Source organism: Myotis daubentonii, chromosome 7 (assembly GCF_963259705.1).
Source record: "Myotis daubentonii chromosome 7, mMyoDau2.1, whole genome shotgun sequence".
Classification (NCBI taxonomy): Eukaryota; Metazoa; Chordata; class Mammalia; order Chiroptera; family Vespertilionidae; genus Myotis; species Myotis daubentonii.
In genome coordinates this window covers 2,142,871-2,167,086 of record NC_081846.1, presented here as the reverse complement: position 1 = coordinate 2,167,086, position 24,216 = coordinate 2,142,871, and the positions used below count along the sequence as shown (strand labels likewise).

The 24,216-nt window shown below is 46.3% G+C and overlaps 1 protein-coding gene across 1 annotated transcript in view; it reads right to left on the bottom strand.

Moving 5' to 3' along the window:
- COL3A1 (collagen type III alpha 1 chain) overlaps nucleotides 1-24,008 on the bottom strand; it is a 37,837-nt gene extending 13,829 nt beyond the window's left edge. The window contains exons 1-29 of the mRNA XM_059702533.1: nucleotides 23,699-24,008; nucleotides 14,330-14,532; nucleotides 14,029-14,079; nucleotides 13,484-13,597; nucleotides 12,228-12,308; nucleotides 10,425-10,478; nucleotides 9,919-9,972; nucleotides 9,023-9,076; nucleotides 8,343-8,396; nucleotides 8,122-8,175; nucleotides 7,458-7,511; nucleotides 6,983-7,027; nucleotides 6,798-6,851; nucleotides 6,256-6,300; nucleotides 5,630-5,683; nucleotides 4,985-5,083; nucleotides 4,437-4,481; nucleotides 4,188-4,286; nucleotides 3,940-3,993; nucleotides 3,724-3,831; nucleotides 3,489-3,542; nucleotides 2,596-2,694; nucleotides 2,269-2,322; nucleotides 2,049-2,147; nucleotides 1,571-1,624; nucleotides 1,433-1,486; nucleotides 1,060-1,113; nucleotides 449-502; nucleotides 77-121 (exon numbers count right to left, since the gene is read on the bottom strand). Coding sequence (XP_059558516.1) covers nucleotides 77-121; nucleotides 449-502; nucleotides 1,060-1,113; nucleotides 1,433-1,486; nucleotides 1,571-1,624; nucleotides 2,049-2,147; nucleotides 2,269-2,322; nucleotides 2,596-2,694; nucleotides 3,489-3,542; nucleotides 3,724-3,831; nucleotides 3,940-3,993; nucleotides 4,188-4,286; nucleotides 4,437-4,481; nucleotides 4,985-5,083; nucleotides 5,630-5,683; nucleotides 6,256-6,300; nucleotides 6,798-6,851; nucleotides 6,983-7,027; nucleotides 7,458-7,511; nucleotides 8,122-8,175; nucleotides 8,343-8,396; nucleotides 9,023-9,076; nucleotides 9,919-9,972; nucleotides 10,425-10,478; nucleotides 12,228-12,308; nucleotides 13,484-13,597; nucleotides 14,029-14,079; nucleotides 14,330-14,532; nucleotides 23,699-23,783 — 2,028 coding nt within the window. The 5' untranslated portion in view covers nucleotides 23,784-24,008. The remainder of the gene's footprint in view (nucleotides 1-76; nucleotides 122-448; nucleotides 503-1,059; nucleotides 1,114-1,432; nucleotides 1,487-1,570; nucleotides 1,625-2,048; nucleotides 2,148-2,268; nucleotides 2,323-2,595; nucleotides 2,695-3,488; nucleotides 3,543-3,723; nucleotides 3,832-3,939; nucleotides 3,994-4,187; nucleotides 4,287-4,436; nucleotides 4,482-4,984; nucleotides 5,084-5,629; nucleotides 5,684-6,255; nucleotides 6,301-6,797; nucleotides 6,852-6,982; nucleotides 7,028-7,457; nucleotides 7,512-8,121; nucleotides 8,176-8,342; nucleotides 8,397-9,022; nucleotides 9,077-9,918; nucleotides 9,973-10,424; nucleotides 10,479-12,227; nucleotides 12,309-13,483; nucleotides 13,598-14,028; nucleotides 14,080-14,329; nucleotides 14,533-23,698) is intronic.
- Nucleotides 24,009-24,216: the final 208 nt, after the last annotated feature.

Genomic DNA, 24,216 nt, shown 5'->3' with positions numbered 1-24,216 from the left:
CCAGTCGCTCTGTCACGTGCTGAAAACAGTAGGAAGCAAACGGGGTGTGTGTGTGTGGGGGGGGGCGGGGGCTTACCTTGCCTCCTGGCGCTCCGGGCGCACCGGCCTCGCCCTTCGGGCCCTAGGAGATGGACATTCCACAATGAGGCTCCATCGGAATGCATGTTACGAAATATAAGCAAGACACACATTGGCCGTGTCTCCAGGGGCAAGTTTGTCACCTCGAGGTGTCTACTCTTTCTTTAGTTCCTTTTGTTTTAGGCTCCGATTCAAACAATGCCATAGTTACGATAGAACAACTTTTCTCCGTTTTGTTAATGAATATTTCAAAACTGAACGTTAAAACTCAGACAACGTGGCGTGAGGAAAGGCAACATTTAATAAGCAATAAAGGAGGGCGGTGCGTCCCTTTGGTTTCAGGGTTTTGAGAAGATGACAGGCCACTTACTGCCTCACCAGGCTTCCCGCTCTCCCCGGGGGGCCCGCTGGCTCCTTGGAGGCCCTAGGAGGAATCAGATGTGCATGTGTCATCACTTCAAGCATGGCCTGCACCAAAGCTCTCATTCGTAGGTTTCTGCAAAGTATTAAACTTTGGGTTCAGTGGTCTTTTAGAGGCAAAAAAATTATGGCTCTCCACAGCCAACGACAGAGGTGGGAGAAGCATATTACAAAACAGTGTTCAACTCGCCCGATCCTTTTTGTTTACAGAATAGAGGGAGATGTTTATAAAAATGAAAGGATTTAGCTTTATTAATTTAAGTTCTAATAAAAATAAGTATAAACATATAGAATTATGTGAAGTCATTTATTTTAACATTATTAATATTAAAAATGTTTCATTAGTAATACTCATTCTGGACTAGACATAGAAATTATTGGAAGTATGCCTGTCTAGTCACATCGTCTATCATTGTATTTCAAGGTAGAAGACTCAAGACCCGCAAATTTTAAGCTTAAGATGAATTATACTCTATTCGTGTCACAAGAAATGAACGACAATGGCTACCAGAGTAGTTGATGGAAAGCAGGTGTCCAATGACGAGTTAAATACATTCTTACCGGCAATCCCTGAGGGCCAGGGGGTCCTGCCTCTCCTTTGTCACCAGCTGCCCCCTGGGGAAAAAGACTGTGATGAGATCCTCCGTCAGGAGACACCTTTCCCACTGAGCACACACGGTTTCACCGCAGAGGCTGACGGCTTAATTGGAAATGAACCGTGTGGAAGGAGGGAAGATGCTGCCTGTGCAGGTGCCTGTGCAGGAGACCTTGCAACACACACGTTCCTCAGAGCCAGCAGCCAGCCGCCAGCTGAGGAAGCCGCACAGTCGTTGCCGTGATGAACCATGATGATCCCGGGCCAGAGGCCGTGCCGTTCCCCAAGTCCTCCCTCCCCCGCCCCCGCCCCCGCCCCTGCAGGCTGTGCGAAACCTGCCTGCGGTCCCGGGGGGCCCGGAGCTCCACTTGCACCGTCCTTGCCAGCCGGACCCTGAAAGCAGCAGGGAGAGAGTCATGGGGTTGGAGGCAAAGGCCTGCAGGGCGGGGGTGGGGAGAAGTGGATGAAAGTACATACCGGGGCGCCAGGACCTCCGGGGCCACCTCGCTCTCCGTTTTTGCCAGGAGCCCCCTAAAGGAATGGCCAGTATTTACCAGTTCCAAAGAGGAAGTCACTCATCACATTGTTCCCTCAGAGTTTTGACCTGCCTCTCACACCCCCCACACATTCACACACACACATTCACACACACACATTACATACATTCACACACACACTCACAGTCACACACACAGCCACACACAGTCACACACACAGCCACACACACACACCGTCTCACACACACACATTCACAACCCAAAACTACTGTCTATAACTAGGTTTCCACTCTGTCCCCAGAACTCGACCAAAACGACAGTTTAACTCCCTCTGCCAGGCGCTTTGATCTCCAATGTCGCTCCGAGGCGGAGAGAGGATCTTGGCCACCCCCGCTCCCACAGGGCGAGCACAAGGCCCAGTGCCCACAGGCACCGGAGGGACCGAGGCAGGGACTCACATCGTTGCCTTTAGGGCCAGGGAAGCCCATGACGCCAGGCTGACCCCGCGGGCCAGCTCCGCCTGGAGAACCGGGGGAGCCTCTCGCTCCTGGTGGCCCCTGATGAGAACAAACCGCGTTAGGAGAGGCTCCGTAGACAGTGACCCACACAGACCGCACACACCCAGGCCCGGGCCGTGCGGCCGTCCCGGGCTTTCACAGGAGGGGAGCAGGTACGTACGGCCGGCCCCGGCTTCCCGTCGCCGCCTGGTCCTCCCGGGCTCCCGGGCACCCCCTGGATGGGAAAAGCCAGGGAGGTGCTTTCAGAGCGGTGTCACACACAGGCGTCCATCTGCGAGATGTCGCCATTCCCGCGTATACAGGTAGCCTCGTGGTGGCCTACATTTTCCTGCCACCACGCGTTTTAGTTAACTGCTCTATCGTGCCTGCTCCTTAATCTCGATCCGCTTAACTTTCCTGTGAACGCGTTTTTGTTGTGAGCCTGACGGAAGGTCCTTGAGCCTTCCCCGTGTGCATTTTTCTTAGGAAACAGCAGGTTCCTCCTCACCCTCATTCCTGGGGGTCCGGGGGCACCGTCTCGGCCAGATTCTCCGGGGGCTCCTCGGGGCCCTGCGGGGCCGGGGCCGCCGCGCTCCCCGGCGGGACCCTGCGTGGCGAAACGAGTGAGCAGGTGAGTAAAAGGGCCCGCATCGGCCTAGACACGGGCGGTACTTAGGCCACAGCTAGAGAACTTCACTGGGTCCTGTTTTGTACAGGGCGCTCTTTTTTCTTTTTAACCCTCACCTGGGGACATGTTTTTATGGAGTTTTAGAGAGAGAGGAAGGGAGAGAGAGAAACAAACGTAGATCGATTGCTTCCCATACATGTCCAGACCAAGGATCAACGCCGCAACCACCCCCCGCAGGAGCCACCTGACCAGGGCTCTTTGGTCTCGTAAAGAGAGCTGGCACGTTGCCGCCTCGCTCAGCATAACGTCACTGTTAACTCTGAGCTCAGATTTTCACACTGGAAATATTTTAAGGCAACTTGGACGAATATCACATGCTTAAAAAACAACATCTAGCGAACTTAACATTATATATCGGTGCATATAAGAGCTAAACATCTTCGTTGGCATGAAATCGTATTTGTATAGCACTTTAAGGTGTTTCAAGGAACCTTTAAGCATTTTAGTTTATCTTATTCCTGCAACGAGGCTGCGGTGAGCAGTTCCCCACTGACAGGTAAGTTCAAGGGCTCTCACAGCGGAAGGGACTTGTGTGAGTCAGGAAGGTGGAACGGTGGCGGCTGGGTGTTGGAGCCGCTGGCGATGACTGTGCTTTGAAAACGGTTACATTTCTGCCAGACGTTTAAGTGCTAATGAACGGGGAGCCTGCAGAGGTAATGGGGCGGCCTGCGTGCGGCCGAGCACTTAAGAGAATAGGAGCTAAGGGGGCCCACCTTTTCTCCCGGAAGGCCGTTGGCTCCAGCAGCTCCTCGGAATCCGGGCGCGCCCTGGGACGGTGAGAGGCGAGGATTTCAGTCCAAAGCAGGAAAGCGTCTCATGACCCTGAGTGGCCATAGGGATGCCCTCCCGCTAGGAAATGCCTCGAGACAACATGGGGGGGCACCCCGCGAGGAAGAGCCAGGCGGCCTCCCCCGCAGGCCTTGCATTTGCGGGGCCTGGAAGACATACCCTCTCTCCCGGGGCTCCCGGGGATCCGTTGGAACCAGGCTCTCCAGGCGAACCAGGCTTGCCGTCTTCACCCTTAGTGCCCGGCAGCCCGGGGATACCAGCTTCCCCCTGAGGAAGGAGGCCCGCAGGGGCTGGTTAGGCGGCCCACGGTGGCCTGTCCCTTCCCACCCGGCTGTGCTCTTCTCCCCGACAGCCACGCCCGTGGGGGACACTTACACGCTCCCCGCGTGCTCCGGGCTCTCCTTTGTTACCGTTCTTACCGGGTTCGCCCTAAGGGAACAGAATCTTGGTTTAAAAACGGGGAGGGAGAGGGGGGATAGACTAATGAAATCATCCCCAGACGCATTCACTTATAAAATGCGGCGAAAGCAGCAGGAACGCAACAGGAAGAGAAAGCTTGCCACCTGTGCGTCTGTTGTGAGAACAAAGCCACACCTTTCAGGACAGAGGGAAGAGGAACTTACGGCAGCACCTCGCTGGCCGGGAACCCCATTGGTACCGGGCGGGCCTGGGGGACCCCGGGCTCCGGACAGGCCAGGAGCCCCAGGAATGCCGGCGGGACCCTAGAAACAAGCCCAGAAGAATAGTCTTAGTCACACTTGAACTTTCTCCCCCGAAATAGCTCACTTCAACTTCACAGCTGTCTCCTCATGCAAAATACCGAGGAGCCAGTAGTCCAGTGGGGGTGAGAGGAGGGAGAGGGGCCATCTTACCATTTCACCTTTGCCGCCCGGACTCCCATTGTTCCCAGGAGGGCCCTGGAGGGAAAGGCGTGTTAGTAACAATGCAAATAATGGAGCCCTGGTTCACAGATTTGTTCGTTAAGCTTGCGGTGGGTGTTGTGGTGGGTGTTGTGTGTTATAGAGATCGGGTGATTCCTCCCAGTACAGCCCCGCACATAAAATGCAGGCTCACTGTGACCGTCACTGGGATAAACCGTGTTCTAAATAATTAAATCAGCAGATAGAATAGGTTCGGTCTGGTTTCTTCTCTGAATCTGTTATCAGCGATTCAGTTGGGGGGTAGGCTTTGAAGTGTCAGAAAACTAGCTTCAAATTCGCTCTGTGTCGATAAACAGTGAATTCGTCAGTTCTAGAAGAGGGCAAACCTCACCAACCACGAGGTCAGCGCCAGTCACATCCGCATCCTTCACGGCAGAGCACTGAGCACGGTCCCCCCACCCCCGTGGACAGCAACACCGGGCTCCACGCTTCCGTGAAGCAGTGGCGCGCCCGCCCCCTCGGCCCCGGGCTGTACGCACCGCAGGGCCCGGAGCACCAGCGTGTCCCTGAGGTCCAGGTTCTCCTCTCTGTCCGGGGGAGCCGTTTGAGCCAGGAGAGCCTGCAGGTCCGACTTCGCCCTGAGGGAGAGCCCGGGGCGGTCAGCTTCCCTGGCCACGTCCCATCTCCCAGGAGTTTCCTTCTCCCCCCCCCCCCCTCAGGCTGCGGGCGGTGACAACGCTGACTCTAGCTAAAGGACGGCTGGTATTCTCTCTCTGAATCCTTCACCGTAGAGGCAGAGAAAGAAGGGACCTGTGGGTGTGACTGTTATCTCTCTGTCCCAGAAAGCGGCCGGGAAGAGAGAGGAATGGCCTCAGAAGGATGTGAGGGCGGCGGCGCGCCGGGTGTAAGACACTTGGAATCCAGAAACGGTAAAGGGACAAAGTGACAAAGGAGACCACGCTTGGAGGTGAGCGCACAGCCAAGTACACAGCCGTCGTGCTGTGAAGTTGGACATCGGAAATGTATGTCAGCAAGCACCACTACCCCCAAGATTTAAAAAGGAAGAGGGCTTTGTAGGTCGGTTCAGATAGAAGATATCTGTTTGGTCACAAAAAATGTTTCAAGATGCAATGATGTGGCTGCCTCCAGGTTGTCCCTTCTCTTCGATGGAGACGCACGTTTACCTTAGCACCGGGGGAACCGGGGAATCCTGCCGTTCCGGGGGGGCCGGGCGGGCCCTGCAAGGATTAAGGACCGTTTCAGGAACTCTGAGCAAGTCAGCAAGAGCTAACGCTACTAGTGATAGCATGTGAGCACACACACAACACAGGAGACAAGTAAGCACGTGGAATGGTGGGTGGGTATCCTTATGGAGGAACACGCGACAAGCTAAAATGGGAGTGAAATCTGAAGTTGGGGGATTTGGGGCCTCCCCCGCCCCCCGCTCCTGACTTCTGCCCCAAACTCTGTGACTTTGTGTGGGGTCCATAGCCCTGAACTCTCGTTTAGAAAACAGAGGTCACATTATTATCTGTCTTAGTTGCCGTATCCAATACTGACCGTTAACTCACATTGTAAGCACCGTACAGATATTAGCAAGTGGCCAAGCGAACTAACAATGAGGAGCATCAGAACGAATGAACTTAGCGTTTCTAGATGAACTGTTTCTAGATTTTACGTTGGGGTTTAGTGTCCGTTTGGGTCCGACGCTTATGAAAATGCTGAGTTTGGGTCTACAATCCCTATGACTCCAATAACCCACAATCTCATCTCCCCGAGGCAAGTCAGGGTCAGGTGACCAGCTACTTACCGGTTGTCCATCACTTCCTCGAGCACCATCATTACCTCGAGCCCCCTAGAAAGAGAAGTTTGTCTTAAATATCTCCTGGATTCTGAATCACTGGTGACCAGTGATATTTAGATTAAAAATCTGACTCAATTGAGTTAACTTTTCCTTAAATACATTAACATCTACTGACTGATTAGATATAGCTTGGAGCCAACTTGTTAAAACCCATATATATATATATATATATATATATATATATATATATATATATATAGCAATGATCTAATGTAGAATGATTGGTGTCTGTATTTTACAAACTGAATGTGAATTAATGGCTTTGATAGCATATGCAAAGTTAACACTTAAACAGCCTCAGCAGGGACAATCACTAAGAAACACCTGTTTCCCTGCAGTTATGGCTCAGGTGCTACGGGGGCGACTCTGAGTGCAGGTGTGTGGAGAGCCATTTCCCTGCATCTGTCCCAGCTGAGCCCTCCCTGGCTGAGACCCTGAGACCCTGTGGCTCCGGGTACGAGAGAGCGAGCTGGGGCTCCGGTACTCACAGCGGCTCCAGGGAGTCCCGGCCGGCCCCTCTCCCCAGGAGACCCTCGGGGACCCTGCAGAATGAAGTGGAAAGGACGGTTATACTTTAAACTTAACAGTGTAACAGCAGAGGCGGAGGGAGCAAGGCAGGGCGGGGTGGGATGGAGGTTGATGTGAAACTGAAAAGCCCGTAAGAAAGGATTACCATGGGCCCCGGCGCTCCGTTTTCACCAGGAAGGCCGTTTTCACCCTGGGAACAGACAACACGTTACCATCATGCAACAGGGAGAACGGGTCTAGTTTTTTAAACATAGCATTTTGTGAAAAACTGTATGGGACCCCAAGGAAAAAACATACATTTTAACAATATCAAGTTTCTGTAACACTTTTTTTTTTTTTACCAGAAATATCACTTTCTGTATTTTAAAAACGTGTGGCTTTAATAGAAGTAGTTCCCGAGTTACTCAGCGATGTCCACTCATTTCTAATCTCGACAGCGCGAGCCATCAGCTCTCCTGGAAGCCTTAACGGGGCATCTCAGTGCCTCACTATCCCGCAGCTCTTACAGTGCAAAACTCCGGCGGATTTCAGGAAAAGCTAAACCTCCGGCAGAATTCTTAAGCGTAGCTGTACCGCTCACATGAATCTGCTTAAGAAAGTGAGATTTTGCTGGGATTCACCTTTAGTCCAGGAGCACCCGTTTCACCCTTTTCGCCATTCCGTCCATCGAAGCCCTATGAAATGGATAGAAAGAGTAAACATGTTAAAATCTGCCAATAATGCAGAATGCTTGAAAACTTTACATTGATTTTTGATTGCTAGTTTTCCACCTAACAATATGTTCAACATTAACTTAAATAATTTAAAACTCCTTTGAATAGATTGAAGACATTTGATGTTGATTTTACAGTAAAAAAAAAAAAAAGCTGAACTAATTAGAAAGTATAATTGAGTCCAATTTAGAAGCTGCCTTAACTTTAGAACAGCAAATATCTGTTTCATAGATTTTAGTTATAGTAAGTTGGTAGATTATTGGCTCAGTTGGTTCAATCTAATATTTTGCCTAGAATAAACTTGCTTAATTCTATCTGTAAATCATATTGATTAAGACAATAAATATGCATAACCATTAAAATATATTTTATGTGTTTTGACAGTTGTGATAAGAAAACTACATTATTCTTTCCCAAGTCTGGTATACGCTTACAATTAGCTTCACTACTTTGTATAAATAACTAGTTTGCTGTTAGAGTCGGCCGTTCGGGGCATACAGTCGGTGATATTGGTTAGGCGAATAGCACTGACAAATGAAACAGCGATAATCGACTGAGAAGCTCTACTCACTCTGTGTCCTTTCATTCCAGGGAATCCGGGCATGCCAGCCGGGCCTTTCATACCCTAAAGGTAAAGAGTGGGAGAGATTTTCATGAATCGTCAACGAGAAGCACAATCCAGCAGTGGAATGCCTCCTATTTTCAAGGTCAGTTCAATGTAATTAGATAACAGCTTTCACGTGAAGGGCCTTGTGGTTACTCCAGTTAACGCAGTGGACGCTGATGACTTACCGGAGGGCCGGGCAGTCCTCGCTCTCCGGTCCGTCCAGGTCTTCCAGATTCCCCCTGGGGAGAGGAAGAAGCCGTGTCAGTGACAAGCACGCTGTAGACAATGAACGAACTGACTCATCTGCATTTTTCTCACCAAGAACGCATGCAAACGGTTGTGCTAAACATCTAACGCTGAGGTCAGCTTTCCTAACAGAAGAAATGAGGAGGGCTTCTCCCACCTCAATGTAAACCTGTGAGTAATGCAGGCACCTCTCACCACTGACATAGTATGACCGTCTCAATCCCCTGAGAAGAATGTGCAATTGGAAATTAAATGGGAAAGAAAGAGTAGCATAATATTAAAGGCGTTTATAAGTTTTGAAATTCATAAAGTACTGATAGCAGTTTCTTCAGTGCAAGAGACAGAGAAAAGAAACTCCTCTCTCCTCCCATTAAGTGACACAGTCACTGGGTGAGTCTTCTTGATGGACATTTTGGAAGCTTAGAATTTAGCAAGTGGTACATGTAGTTATGCAAATACTATTAACCTTAGATATTCAAAGATTAATATGAGCTAAAATGCCACTAAGGTTATTTTTGAATAAAGTTTTTCTCTCTGAAATTGTGGCCTATGGTGCATGCTTCTTAGAATATTCCAAGTTGAATTTTGCTGTGTCTCCATTCGGTCCTTAAAAACTTACATCTTTTCCAGCGGGGCCAACTGGACCAATAGCACCAGGAGGTCCTGGAGGGCCCTAAAAATAAGGAAATTAAAGGTAAATAAATCTGTAGATGTTTCTGTTACAGTCAATCAATTATTACATACTGTATGCATTAGTGGAAGAAACCTCCTTTTAGAAAATACTCTCAGTATTTTTTATCAAGAAAATGACACACTGAGTTAGTATTATACCTATATTGTGTCCAGTTTTACTGTTTGTCCAACTTATTTTTAAAAATTAAACACTTTTTAATGTTGACTTTATTGTAGGAGCCTCTTTCCCCCAGCCCCCTTTGTTAAATTTATTTTTTATGAAAATTAAAAATATCATGCATCTATGTTTTATATCACATGTGTGTATTTATACATTTTGATACAATTTTCCATTTTTGAGATATTGAATTTTAAATATATAGTTATTTCCAAATACTTTGAAATAACGTCACCTTACTTATTTACACAGCATGTTTTCCTAGAGAACCCTATTAGATTATGTTTATTTCTACTAAATCAAGTTTTACAAATCATATATCAGAAGAGTAGATATGCAGGTAAAATGAGTGGCTATAGGAAGATTAAATCTATGTTTAAGAGATATAAGATTTGTATCTGCACTAGTAAGTGGATTATTGTAATTTCTAATTAGCCAGAGAACTCCTAGAGTAAACAGTGTCTCTTAGATATTTAAACCATTAAAAGAGTCCAAAAGGTCTGTGAAACCCATTCAACTATCATAAAAACACCATTTATTATTGTAAGTTGAAAGCATAAACTTAATCTATACTTTGTAGGGACCTACAGTTAAGTTTTAGAAAATGAAAGTGGTTTCTATACAGAATTCTCAGTTTATTAAATGTAGATGTGACCGTTACTCACCGAAGGACCAGCCTGCCCAGGTTCACCAGGGGGGCCTTGGTATCCCGGAGAACCCTAGTGGGTAGAATAATGTGTAAATATTTTTAAACTAACTTAATCTTCACATGATTAATTTACATTTGAAGACAGTATGTGCTCAAGATTTTTAAGTGAGGTCAGCAAATTTCGTTCCAGTTTATAAAGATGGAAGCCAAAAACTCTCAGATCAGAATCAATTTAATTGACTCCATTTCATCTACTTAATTCCACTGAAACCGAATTGTTTCAAACTTGAGTCATATGACATACAAATTAAACATGTGGTTTGATTTGACCAAGTTTTAATTGCTAATATTTTGTTTGTGGGAAGGAATTAAACATCTTTGCAGGAATGAGAGTTTCTTGATTGTGACTTCTTGACTTCAGTGGAACGCTGCATGCTGGCGTGGCTGAATGATGGCAATGTCTGTATGACCTTGACTTATAGAACATGCATGAAGAGGAAGTACCACTGTGGCCATACTTACAGGGGAGCCAGGATGACCAGATGCACCAGGAGGGCCGGGAGGACCTGGGGGACCCTGGAATGCAAATTTAAAGAATAAGTACAAAATAAATGCATCTGAAATACACTTTCCTCAAGCCTCAAAGAGACGCCATTGCATTGGGATGATAACGGTATCTTTAAAAATGTGAACAATTAGTATGTAATAGCTACTGATGTAATAGCTCTTCATGGATAGGATTAATTTTGTTATATTTACAATACAGATATTACAACAATATCACTTTAAATGAAATTCCCACCGAATCAACAACAATTATGGATAAATATTATAATTTGTTGGCCTGAAACCCCCCAAAGGGGATTTAAAATCTGGAAAAAATGCAGCGAAATGCTATGAAAATCCCTTCAACATTGGGATGCTGGTACAAGGAACATTTTATTTTTATTTTTCTGCCTGGAAGCCCAACTCATTGTAGAAAAGTAGTTATCTGCATTCTACACGATCTCATTTCTAAAAACAATGGTGTAGATCACCCCAAAAGTTCTCAGTGCATCACTGAGCTATGTAGACATGGAGATTGAGATGTGCATCTGAGAATCATCCATATTTGGGACAATGATGAATTACAGTTATAATCAATTGACTTATCATTTTCTTCAGAACTGTAGATTAAGCTAGAAAAGATTCAGTGTTATAACCTGCTATTTTTAAATACTGTTAAAAATTTATAAAACCACAGTATGTCATTAAATTTTCTCTTATGACTTCTTTTCTGGAATATTAATAAGTAGTGGCTTTTCAGTGTTTGTTTTTTTAAGTAAAAACTGTATATCTGATTTAAACCTAGGGTTCATAATATGAATGTGGCTGAGTAAGAGCAGGTGCTAACATAGTTAATATAATTCCCTGGCTTTGAAAGAGACATACACATACAAATCACAGCCTCTGTAACTATAGAGATTTGTAAAAGTCTCTTTTTGTAGTTTATGTACATTTTAATGGTCTTTTCTTTAGCCACTTCATTTGGATGCATTAGTTAAAATTTTGTCATTTTAGAAGTCACAGATATGGGGACCAGTGACCTGGGCAACAATGTGCCATAATCCCTGGGAATCCAGTCTTAGCTTATGTACCTTTTGCTCAGTGAAATGGTCACCTTACCTAGTGTTGCTCCTTCTGATAGGCCCTCTACATCAGGGTCATTTGCATGGGACACCATGCATCATGGGCACGTGCCCAGAGCTCAATGCTTTTTACTATTTTCTTCTTTCAAAACTCTAGGTCATTTACATTGAAAGAAACCCTTTGGGTACAATGTGAGGAGCTATCATGACGGTAGATGAACTTAAAGGCTTGATGAATCCTGTGAATAATTGTATTTGATTCCAGGATATGAGTTGAGACAGATTGGGATATTGGACATTCACCACCCAACTGTCATCTAGAAAGTAGCATTTAATGAATGAAAAGACAATAAAAGAAGCTTCTGAACAACTTAGATGAGAGAGAAAGTGGCAGTAACAATTTGGTTCAAGTGAAGAGTATATGAGTGTGAGACCTAAGCATGAAAGCAGGTGGGCCTGGTATAGGTGGTTCTATAAGACAGAAACGAGTGGCAAACAGGCAGAAATGAGAAGGTGAGGGAAAAGTTAGCAGGGATAGAGGATCGTGATTATCCTACCATCTCCTTCCCCATCCTTCATAGGCAACAAGCTACTTTATACAATGATGCTAAAATACCGTATCACTGGGAGAACAACCATTCAAGATTTATCAGAGACTAAACGATGCTCTGCAATGCTGAGAAACCCCTGTACGTACAGCTGGCCCGGGATAGCCTCCGACACCCGCTCCTCCTACTCCGGACTTGACATCGTAGGACTCAAACTGGGGAGAATAGTTCTGCAGCAAAAAGACCAGACAGATACAGTCATTTTGATATATAGATCGCGGTTCTTTTCCAAAGCATTTAGAAGCAGTGCACGCAACACCCACTATCCACGGAGAGAACCTTCCCGCACGCCAGAGGCTGTGGGACGTATTATCTCATTATCTTGCTTAGCCTGTCTCTCTATAGCTTTATATTCTGCAGAAGGAGTTGCTTTGAGATCTTTTAACTAACTGCAATGTCAATCCCACATAATCTGCTCCTGTATGCTCTTACCCAGAACATTTCTCAGTGACATTCACAGTCTCAGGCTGGTTGAGGCCAAAGAGCTTTCAGAGGATGAATAATCTGACCTTCTCATTTGGAGCCGAAAAATGGAGAAGTCAAATTATTTCCCCAACAGTTAATGATAAAACCCTGGCTTTGGGTTGTCATGCGAAACAGGTTCACCCCAAAACCAAACATCTGCATAGAAAATAAGCCCAAGGATAAGAGAAAGGCTCGTGTGTTGGTTGAATTTCTTTGGAGATGATTCTGTTTTGAATTGTAGGTTTAGCAAGGGATTCTGATTGGCACCAGGATAAGGATAAGTTAAGGTTCTTGTTAATTGATATTTGAAAATAATTTTTTAAAACTCCTAGTGATTTGCGTACGTTTGTAAATTTCTCCTTACTCCATCACAGCGGAACGGGTGCTTTGTTTATGCGCTTGGCTGTCTGTTCTACACGCGGAGTTAGTTGCTTGCCATGAGTTTCAAGAGGAACAGCGTCCTGTTGAAGTCAGTGAGGAATGTGCACAGCTCCACTGCTTTTCATCCGAACTTCCAGAAGCTGTGCCATGGGGTGATGAGGGAAGTCGACATAGTTGCAGCAATTCCTAAACTCTCTCGCTACCCCTTTTGGCAGTTGATGGTTCATTTCTCACATATTGTGCACATGGCATATGCCCGCTGAGGCGTGGGGAAGTTTTGCAGCGATATAGTAGTAATAGCATTAGCATAATGAGGAAGAGTAAATCTTTATAAAACATGTAGAAAAATACCCAGCACTTGTCAGCACTAAATAAGAATTTGTTAAATATATAAAATAGAGATAAGGAGCCCACCGGAGAGCAATGTGATATCGGCTAAAGAAAAGGCAATGAGGAGGGAGTTTTAACAAGGGGATCTTTCTGTCCAGACGTGTATTACCTGGCCACCAGTAGTGCATGATTCACAGATTCCAGGGGCGCCGGGAGAACCAGGGGTCCCGGGCTGCCCGGGAAGACCAGGGTCGCCATTTCTCCCAGGAATACCAGGAGGGCCCTAGAAAATCATAAAAAACGAATGAAACAGTGAAAAGTCCTAGTGACTCAGAATCATCATCAAGTAGCAGCTTCTCTGCTTTATAAATTGAGGAGTCAATAGAAGTAATGCATTTTCTTGGGAAAAATATACCTTTTAAACGAAATCATATGAATAATTTCAATGCCATTTGTGCCTTTGTACAGTGGCCTTTACTTTATTTTGGAAACTGTTCAGGGGGATGAGGACACTATGGAAAGTCTGGGAAGTTTGACTCCTCACACAGACGATCATGGAATCTTCGTTTGAGTGATTTTGTGTCATTATTGAAATACGTGCTACCAAATAAATGTATAAATGATGAAAGTTCAATTATGAAAGGCTATTCGATTTTTTTTTTAAGCAAACTACTCAAGGAGCTAGTGCTATGCCACTGAAGAATGTTTACTTACGGGATCTCCCTTCGGGCCCTGAGGTCCATGGCCATTTGGAGGGCGTGTGGGCTAATAAATGGAGAAGATACAGATTAAAAAGGCTTAGGAGCAACTTTCCCATGAGGTCTGTCCCAGGTTGCATATCTGTTTCTTATCCCAAATCACACCCAGTCTCTGGTTTTAAACCAAGAATGTTCACCTTTTGCGTGTAATGCTAACAGGATTGGTGGACAGGCTCCTTTCACAGTCCTGGGAGATAGGACCTAGCCACGTGCTTAAACACAGATCTGCGGGAGGTGGGGCTGTGCTCTCCACTTACAGTTGTCGGAGGCTGAGGGCACACCGCACAGCATTCTCCGAACGGGATCTCCGGGTTGGGGCAGTCCAATTCCTGGTCATCACAGATTATGTCATCGCAGAGAACAGATCCTGAGTCGCAGACGCATATTTGGCATGGTTCTGGCTTCCAGACATCTCTGTCTGCATAGGACTGGCCGAAATGGGTGCATCCTCCATCAGTAACTGGAAAACAGGTAAGATGGTGTGACATTTGCTCATGTTTTGCCAAAATGTGCTTTTCACTATCATGTCATGACTGTTTCCAACAGCCAAAGTAGAGCTGGTTTGAAACAAATAATTTATTCCTTTCATTACGTGGATCTTCTTATGAGCTTGCTTATGCAAAGAAAAAATGAAAGACCCACAAAGTTAGGTACCAAGAATAGCCTATTTTTCCTACCTAATTTGCTAAGTAGTAAGAGGTTGTGTGGAATACCAACTCTGTCTGTGAACATCACGTTGGCACAGCGTAGCAAACTTCTCGTGAGGCCAGGAAGTACTTTGATTTTATTTAGAGTAAGGATTTAGCCCGAGGGAAACCACACAACACGGAAACTTATTTATTGATTGTGCCATTGAAAATAAGCCTGTCAACCCAATGGCTGGGATTGGCTCCAGCAGCCGATGGGAGCACTGGACTATAGATGATTGTGTCAGGGCCTCGGAAGACGGTCTGGATTTTATGAACCTCGCTGAGAAGTTCAGGGGAAGCGCAGCTGCTCTGGGCAGCAGAACGCCCGTCCAGAACCCTGGGAAAGCCAGCGACGCTCGTTGCAGATACAGAATCTCACCGCCAGCTCTCTGGGCTGTAGTAGGTCAGCATGGTATGACCATATGTTAGATGTGCCGTGTGGATGTGAAGAGGTTCCCAAATTACAAAACAAAGGCGTTTTTTAAAACAAATATTGGTAAGACCTAAATAATAATTTCAAAAAACACATGAAAAATATGAATCATGGCCATTTGGGGCTTAAAATGGCCCCAGATTTGCTTCAACGCAAATTTTAGGCTGTTTCAGCAGCTATTACCAGTGAATCAGCGAAGGGGCTGCCAAACAGAGCCTGGTCCGGGTTCTGCAAGCATGAGCTGTGGTTGTGGTGAAATGCAGCCTCGGGCTGAGGGCTGCTACGCTAGCTGGCCAGCACTGAATAAATCAAAGCAGCTTCTAAATATCTGCAAAAAGCTTTGCAAACAGCCAATGGTGTCCTTGCTGTCCAGCATTTGTATTTTTGTGAAAAGTGGACTTTTATTTCATTTTCTCAGAGCCAAGATCTTCCGGTGCCCGCTGAAGCGGCCTGCCTGCGGGAGGTCAGTGGTCACCAGCCACACTTGGCCGCCTGGTACCCAGAGGCCTTGCGCGGGCCCTGAGCTTTTCACGTACAACCACGAATCCCCTTGTCAGTTCCCGTTCCTCCATCCCCCCCACAGAGCTGCAGTGATAACGGGTTAGGTTTGTGCTGAATATTCGGGGCTTACAGGGTTCGCGGGTGAGTGGCAGTTCCCAGAAAGGAGAACTCAGGACCTGCCGACGCCCCAGCCGCCCGCCTCCGCCTCCCTTCCTGTGCCCACTCACAGGGCAGCCACGACTTTCACGACCTCGCGCAACACCCTCCATCGACTCAATCGATCCAAGAAGTTTAAAAGTTCATCCTTACTTGGTGTTACAGTCACCCAATGCGGCCCCCCGCTCAGAACAGAAGGCATGGTGGTTTTACCGCAATGTGTAGCAGGCAAGCTATTCTAGTTCCTCCTTCGCGTTTGAAACAGATATAGGAGGATACTGGGGGGAAATGTCGTCTAAACTTTTGAAGAATCACTCCTTTATCCCTCGTGAGCGTAAAGGCTGAAGGCCATACGTGGACGTCAGGCCCGTGAGCAGGCCTGCTCAAATGGTGTCACGAAAGATGTGCCTGAGAGGGGAGAGGGGGCCCACACATTTTCATACTTTTATGAGCAGTGACACTGCAGAGGGGCTGGCATTGACCTCATTGTTCTCCCGGCGTAACTGACACCCGCAGTTTACTGCGTTTCCAGGAGAGAGCTGACAGTTTTAATGAGATGGAAGCCAGTTTAAGAAAATTGCATGACACGCTTCCTTTGGTCTTTGCACTGGCTTCCTTAAAAAACAAAACAAAACAAAACAATAAAAAACCCAACAAACAAACAAAAAACTTTCTCTAATTAACTTTATGAAACATTCCAACAGACTGGTTTTAGGTCAGGCTTCCCCCATTAACAGTGTGGATTTCGGGGACCCCCCCCACCCCCACCCCCCGAGAATGCTACTGGAGCACAGGGTGATGGCTGCAGGTAGTGATACTGCATCGATACTGCAGAGATTAGAGCCTCAGTGTGCTTACCACACCCACAAGGTAAGCCTGTGGGGGTGGGTGCATTACTTAACTTGACTGTGGTAACCACTTCACAATGTATGTGTCTAGGAAATCAGCACATGTGCACTTTAAATACATACAACTTTGTATCGATGATACTTCAGTAAGGCTGGGGAAACGCTACTGCTCTATAGGGATGGTTTTTCAGCTCTTTGTCTCTGGATCAGGAGCATCTTTCTATGTTTAATACAGGACCTGTTATAGAAATGAGTTATTGAACACTGATGACGTATCAGAGACGAGTGAGGATGACAGTTTAAGCTAGGGTCCCGTAGCTCATATCTTAAATGTCTTCTCTTCCGGTGTTCTTAAAGTGCCTTAAAATTAACATGCATTTCCTCCTGTGTACTCACCCTCCTGTTCTGTCCCGTTGAAGGTATCATCACATCACTAGAAATAAGTGTTTTCCATTTGCTCTGCAAACGCTAAATGCATGAGCACAATATTGACTTCCTTAACACTGTAAGCAAATTTGCTAGAATTGGGCTAAGCCCGATGTTATACAACAAAGCTTGCTCTGTAGCCCCCTGTGCCCAAGTTTCCCTAGAAACCATGTGCATCGTGCTTTTTACAACCCAGAGGCCTCAACGGGAGGCCTGCGTTATTTGAGAGCACGGCTCCTTTTTCTAAAAGCGACGTTGGTCCAAGTAACAAGAGAGCGTTGGAATGCTTGCAAATGAAGAACGGGTGCCGTGTATGTCCTGCCGTAACTGATTTCACAGACGGGGAGGGATTTGCTCTCTGAAAAGGCAGTTCTGGGAGCTTGGGGCGGAGGGCCCGGCTTTTCTCTGCTGCGTTCCCTCGGTCACTCTGTTGAAAGAATGGTGACTTCCAGGCAGCTTCCTCTCCTTTCCTGTTCTGCGCCTGGCACACTGGTTGGCGATCTGTCCCCCGGAAGCTGACAGTCTCACCCAGATGTTGCATGGCCTCGGATTTAGTGTGATAGCCCAGTTACACGTGGGGAATCATGGCGCCCACAGGGGAAACGTCTGTCTTCAAGAGGACAAAATGCTCCAGTTTGCCACGCGCAGCATTTAGAAATGGAATAGAAAAGGGGGCTCATGAATGATAGTCATCTCATGTTATTCCCTTTGATAAAAAAAAAAAAATAAGAGGAATCCTTTTGCAAACAAGCTAAGTGAAAAGCACATAATCTCATTCTTACTACTGGACAAGTCATAGATTTCCCAGTTACTTCCCTTATTGTAATCAGTTAAGCTAAGCTCCCTGTTCTAGTTGGTAATTAACTTTAAACTCCACCGCTTACGTCACTTGATGTTTCCGGTCCCTTTACAAAGCACTGTCCTGAAATAAATTTATTTATGGTCACACAAGCAGCTCATTAGACTAAATCATGTCTTTACTGGGATCTAAATTACAAAACAAGACGAAGCTAGTATATCATCATCTACTCTTCGCTTCTTTTATTTCCTAGCTCTCTGGTTTGGAACTTTGGAGAAAAATAAAACCAAGTAACACAATTTAATATTTTTAGATATGCTGAAATCTTGCCTTTGTTTTCATTTCTCAAATGTTAATTTATGCTGAATTTATTGTGTGACTAAAACTAATGCAAATTATGTTTGTCTTAATTCCACTTTTGTCGTAAAAATAATATTCCCTAAAGCATCCACGTTGTTGATTTAGCTTTGAGTGACAAGTTTAATATTTTTCTCTTCTCTTTTTACTGATAGATATGATAAGTCAGTCATCATAACATTATTTTCCTGTTACGTTAGAAAGTTGAATATTTTGTAAGTGGATATATGGAGTTCATATAGTTTCCAACCGAAATATGTTTGACTTTTAAAAGACACTCATGTTTGGAGAACGTATCTTTTTGTTAAACATGTTCCTGCTGCTTTTACATTTATTGGAATATCTTCAAATATGTGAGTTAACACACAGGGTTTTGAGGGGAATGTCTATAGACCTACAGAGATGGGTAATTTCAATTTTAAAATGTTGTTTGCCTGGGCGAGGTAGATGCTGCTTCTTTTTGTCCTCACCAGCAAATTTAAAAACCATCTAGAGGTGACGATTCATAAAGATTTTATGATTCTCTCAACTGCTGTGCTCCGTTCCCTGTCGGCAGTTCCCAGGGCAGGGTAGGGCCACGGTCTTATCCCCTCACGGTTTCTAAACCCTGCATGTTTAAAATCAAAGCCTAAAGAGGTAGAGTTCTTGGAAAGGGACACCCGTTTTCTGCAGAAATCTTCCCTGCCTGGTCTCAAACCAAGACGTGAACATCTGGAGTTCAGTTCTGTTTCTTTTCTCCCGACCTCGCGGGAAAGAAGTTCTCCCTCCAGGCCCACCCAGTGGCGTCCAGACCAGCAATAAGATGCACTTAGGACCTCGCGCCGATTTTGCACACACGGAAAAGGGTCTCCCCCAGCGACGGCGAGCAGGCAGGGCTCCTGCGCTCAGCGTCAAAAGCCTTATTAAGGATGTCTCCCGGAGACCCTGGTTTTGGAAAGTGTTACTGAGTCATTCACACTCAGGGACACCTCTGCAGCTTTGAAGGGTGTTTCTCTGACTTCAATTAACTCGAGAAGCATGCGCCTTGCCTCCCTCTCACCAAATAAGGCAGAAAATGCAGTTTCAGAGAAGCCAGGGCCATCTTACTAACTAAAGCAGGCGTTTCTCAATGGGACTTTTAAAAGCAAGTGGAATTGTTAACAGGGTCTGACTCCTTTATCTCTGCTTTTTACATCTTTTGGGCCATTTAATGTGCGCCCTCTGGCTGGACTTTTCCTCTTGTTCGTTGAGCTCGCATTGTAAATGGCAGTTTTGACCTCAGCTCTGGAAAGTGCAAGGGATTTGTTAGTTAATCTGAAAGGAATCCACTTCTGCTGTGTTTTCATTAGGCACAGACAGACATTCTCGCGGTTAATGTAGCTCCTCAAACTGCAGTTCACGAATGATTTGTGCTGAGAAGCTCTATCTCATTCTTTCCGTTGTCATCTTGACATGAAACAGGCAAAGTTTCCCCTTTGAAAATGCTGGATTTGTCTTACCCCCGCCTCTCCCTCCCCCGCTCTCTCAGTGTGGAAAACAGCAGGGCTGCGCTTTTTCCAGGGAAAACCGTTTTACAGGCAACAGTCCACCGAGCCGTTTCCAGACAGCCCGTGTAGCCCCGAAAACTACCAGCGTCCGTGCCCAGTAAAGGCAGTGACAACTTTCATGTTTCAAACCTTAAGCCTTAAGCAATCCCCTCTCGTCCCTGCCAGGCGGTGAGCCCATTTACAAAATGATGCTGCGAAATGAAAGAACTGGGCTGCCAGCCCTGGCATCTGCCCCAAGCCGTCCGCCTGGGCACAGGCGCTCAGCAGAGGGCACCCTTCTCTCGGAAGGGCACCCCTGTAGGTGCAGAAGCAGGGACTCCCTGGAGGGGCTGCCTACAGTCTCAACTCCACTCCTGGGAAACGCACAGCTCCTGGTCCCAGATTTTAAAAATAAGCCTGTAGACAAGATATGGAGCCAGGAGGCGTCACTCAGCAAAAGGCACATCATCCCACTCCTTCCTCTTCCCCAGACTCGCCTCAGGGGGTGTGCTGCTCCCACAGTCCTGGGGGTTTCATGCCAGAATCCCACCAGCACGGCTGTTCGCCTGTGGGCCCTGGGCCAATGGGCGTTACCACCCAGTATTTTGTACGAACACTTTACTCACTTAGAATTTATTCCTCAAGACTGCGGATGATTTCTGGTTAAATGAGAAGTGAGCCTCTTGTTTAAAAAATAGATTTACCAATTGAAAACCGAGTGCTTAACAAAAAAAAAATCTGCCTTTTTTTTCCCCTTTAGAAATGGATCAGCTCATATATTTTCTAGGACAGTATATGATTTTTTTCATATCTCTTTTCAATGACTGTTACAAAAATAAGAAAACCCATGTACTCTAAATTTAACATATATTTTATTTCTTCTAAGTACCTAGAATTTAACGGAATTTTGGTTCTAGTCTGAACACCATCATTTCTTACTGGTGTGACCTCCACTGAAGCACTGAATCCATGTTAGGGGTTGGACACTGAGCCTTGTAAGCGATTCTGCATTCTCTCCTCTTAGAAGTGTAACTGTTTCTAGTGATTTTTACGCTAAAATTTTCCCATTCAGTAGCTGAGTTTCATTATGGGGGGACACAAGCCAGGAAACGTGACTGCTACCCGATCCGTTACAAACTCTCCTTGCAAGCAGGAAGGAGAGATCCTCATAGCCTGTGCTACGGACCCGATTCTCGGAGTCCCCGACAATTTGCAGTTCTAACACAATGAGAGCCCGCAGCTCATTGTCACCGTGGGAGCATCAGAATAGCAAATTTAAGCCACAACTGAGAGCACTTTTCATTAAAATGTAGCTTATCTCTCTGCCCCAGCGAAGCAATATTATTGAGGAATATCTTCCTGAAATACTTATGTCAAATAAAGACTATAGCGGAAACTCAAAAAGTATTCAAAAAAAGTTACATATTTTACATGTGGAATTTTTTAAATGGCCCATAACATCAAGCTCGTCTCCAAATAGTCTTTAGATATTGTTTTAGATATTGTGACTATGTGTATGTGGCACTATGCTATCATAATGTACTTATTTTCTTAGGAAATCCATATTTGATAGTTAGCATTCATTCACGTCATATTTTTAAATCTCATTATGAAACGGGATCCAGCTGTGTGTGACCTTTATGTTGGCGTTGGCTCTGCAACTCCGCCGGTCAGCCACTAGGGGGTGAGTCTTGGTGCTTAAAATTTGGCATGTTCCTGAAGGACAGGAAATATAAAACAGACCACGTTTCTCCATCGGTGGAAGCAAATACACGAATTAAATAGGACTTTCACAATTCTTTGTGAGGACATGCTTTCTGTTCCAGGACACGTGTGTGAGGAGACTAGGTTAGAGTTGGTTGGAGCTGTGCTCTTTCTCAGGGCACACATGAGAACTACAGGATGTTCTCCAGCCGCTGAGCACCCAGCCACCCCCTGGCACCGCCCCAAAGCTCATGCGCCAGCAGAATTGTCTTGTAAAACCCCCAGGGAACACAAGATGTCTTCTCTTAAAAAATTCCTAAACATAAACAATAAGCTGAACACAATCCCTTTCCACGTCTTTTGAACTAAAAAGCACCCAAGAGTGTCAACAAAGTTCCATAGCTGTTTATTCTTTCCTGCAGCTAAAGAGAAAAAGGGCAGTTAGAACAATTATGTAATGTTCAGATAATGGAGGCATCACACATTTTTCCTCCCCAAAGTTGGGGTTAGGAGACAAATAGCCACAGTGCTTATGAAAAATTATAACCACTAGGCAATTACAAATATTTTGTTAGTCTTTGAACTAAACACCAAAGGTTTGTAGTCCTTCCAACAAATGGAAACTGTGATTTTTTTTCCTTTTTCAGAAATCAGAAGAATTTAAAAGCTTCACAAGAAAGTAAAAGTCTTTATTGAGGTGGGGGCGTGGCGTGGTGGGAGTCGCTTGGTTTTCTAGCCCAGGCGGAGGAGTTTAGCATCTTCTAGGAGGGTCTCCATGGAGAGGAAAAGGGGGAGAACCGAGAGGGCGGAGGATGAAGGGTTCTGTGAGGATGGGGTGGGGGGTGAGAGAGGAGGAGAGGTGGACTTGCCTGGGAAGGGGGTGGGGTGACGAGTGAAAGAATGAAAAGGGGGAGGAAGTGCAAAGGAGCCAAAAGGGGTGGATAGATAAGAAGGAGGGGAAGGAGGGGGGAGAGAAGGGAGGGGGGGCGGGGGTGGGGGTTGAGGGAATCAGGGACTTGAGTGTTTCTTTTCTTTGTGGCCAGAGGCTGAATACGACTGAGGAAATGCCATTGGGGTCCTCCCCCCCCTGCCACTTACATATAGGACCTGTGACAACATCAAAGGTATTTGGTACTAAAAACAAAGACAACCATTTCCAGACCCCACGTTTGCGAAGGCTATAGGTTTAGATGTGGACATTTTGTGCAAATGGAAATGGATGTGTAATGGTTTCTTCTAGCACATTCACATTTAACATTTAAGTACTTATTCCTCTTTAAGTTCGTATTCCACTATGTCCAGGATTCTGATGACTAAGAAACGCGTGGATTGAAAGGAGCATTTCCACAGAATCAGATAATGAAGCAGACGCGGTTTGGGGGAAAGTAGAACACGAACATCATTGTCTGCGCTTATTAGAGTACACAACACACCAAGCTTCTGGGCGTCCAACGGCCCCCTGTCGTTACCTTGTTTGCAGGCAAGTCAAGCATTTCTGTTGAAGGCATGTTTTAAAAACTATCCTCTTTATCCATGCAGATGCAGGTGAAATGCAGGACAGACATAAAGCCCTAGATCCTTAACAACAAACTATTAGAAAATATGTATTAGTCAACACGCCAAGTGCTTGAAACGGAAAAAAGTTAGGAGCCATGAAACGCCGGGAACAGTTTGAACCTGCTGAAGGGGTTAAGATGACCGTGTTGCCTGGTACAGAAACCTACCCAGTGACTCTAATCGTGTGTAGCGTTTCCTTTAGGCGATTCTTACTGCAGGCTCTGACTTAAATGCATTCTCTTCCTGGGAAAACAGGGCTCCCTATCCCCCTGTACAAAGAACCCAGCCTACAAAGGAGAGCATAACGCGTTCCAGGCGCCGATGGCTTCCAGCTGCCCGGGAAGCATTCCAGGACGCTAGCATCCAGGACCGGGGCTTTCAAGCCGCTGTAAGAGCTCCCAGGGCCGCGAACATGAGAGCAAGTGAGTGGGAAACATCTTTATCTCAGGCACCAGCGAGCGTCTCAGTCAGAAAGGACACTCTGCTTTCTAGGCAAAGGCGCTCCCCAGCACCATCCGGCCCCCGCACGCTCACATCTGGGAGGCGGACACGGGGACCACCTCCGGAGCCCAGCGCCCCTCGCTGCGCCTGTGCCCGCAGAGGGAGAGGCAGGGCGCCGGGAGCTGGGGAACGGAATGGGCACCCACTCACCTTCCGGGAGCTGCTGGGCCAGGACCAGCGCGGGAAGCAGCAGAGTGAGGAGCAGCCAGGTCCCCTTCCGCACGAAGCTCGTCATGTCTACAGGTCAGACATGAGACTCTCCGTGCACAAAGGAGAGAAGGGGCCGCTCAGAGTAGCACCATCAGTCGCCCCTGCCCTCCAGCACCGGGCCGTCCTCGCAGCCAGCCGTGGGGAGCCCGCTGCTGTGGCCTTAAATAGGAAAAAGTTTGGCTTCGCTCACTTGCCAGCCCCTTTCTGAAATATGAGAGCAGCACCCATCCCCTCCGCAGTAAAAGGAGTGATTAATATGTCTTCTGCTCGTACAGGAGACACAACCCACCGAGGGAGCGAAGGAGCACATCTGGACTGCGGATGCCTGTGTTTACGCAGGCATTTGCTGCCTAGTTTAAGCACCTATACGTCTGGGCAACTTCAGGCCAGCTCTCTGCACCTCTCTCTGCCTGCTATTTTAAGAAAATCATGGCATGCATGTACTTTAAAAAAAAATA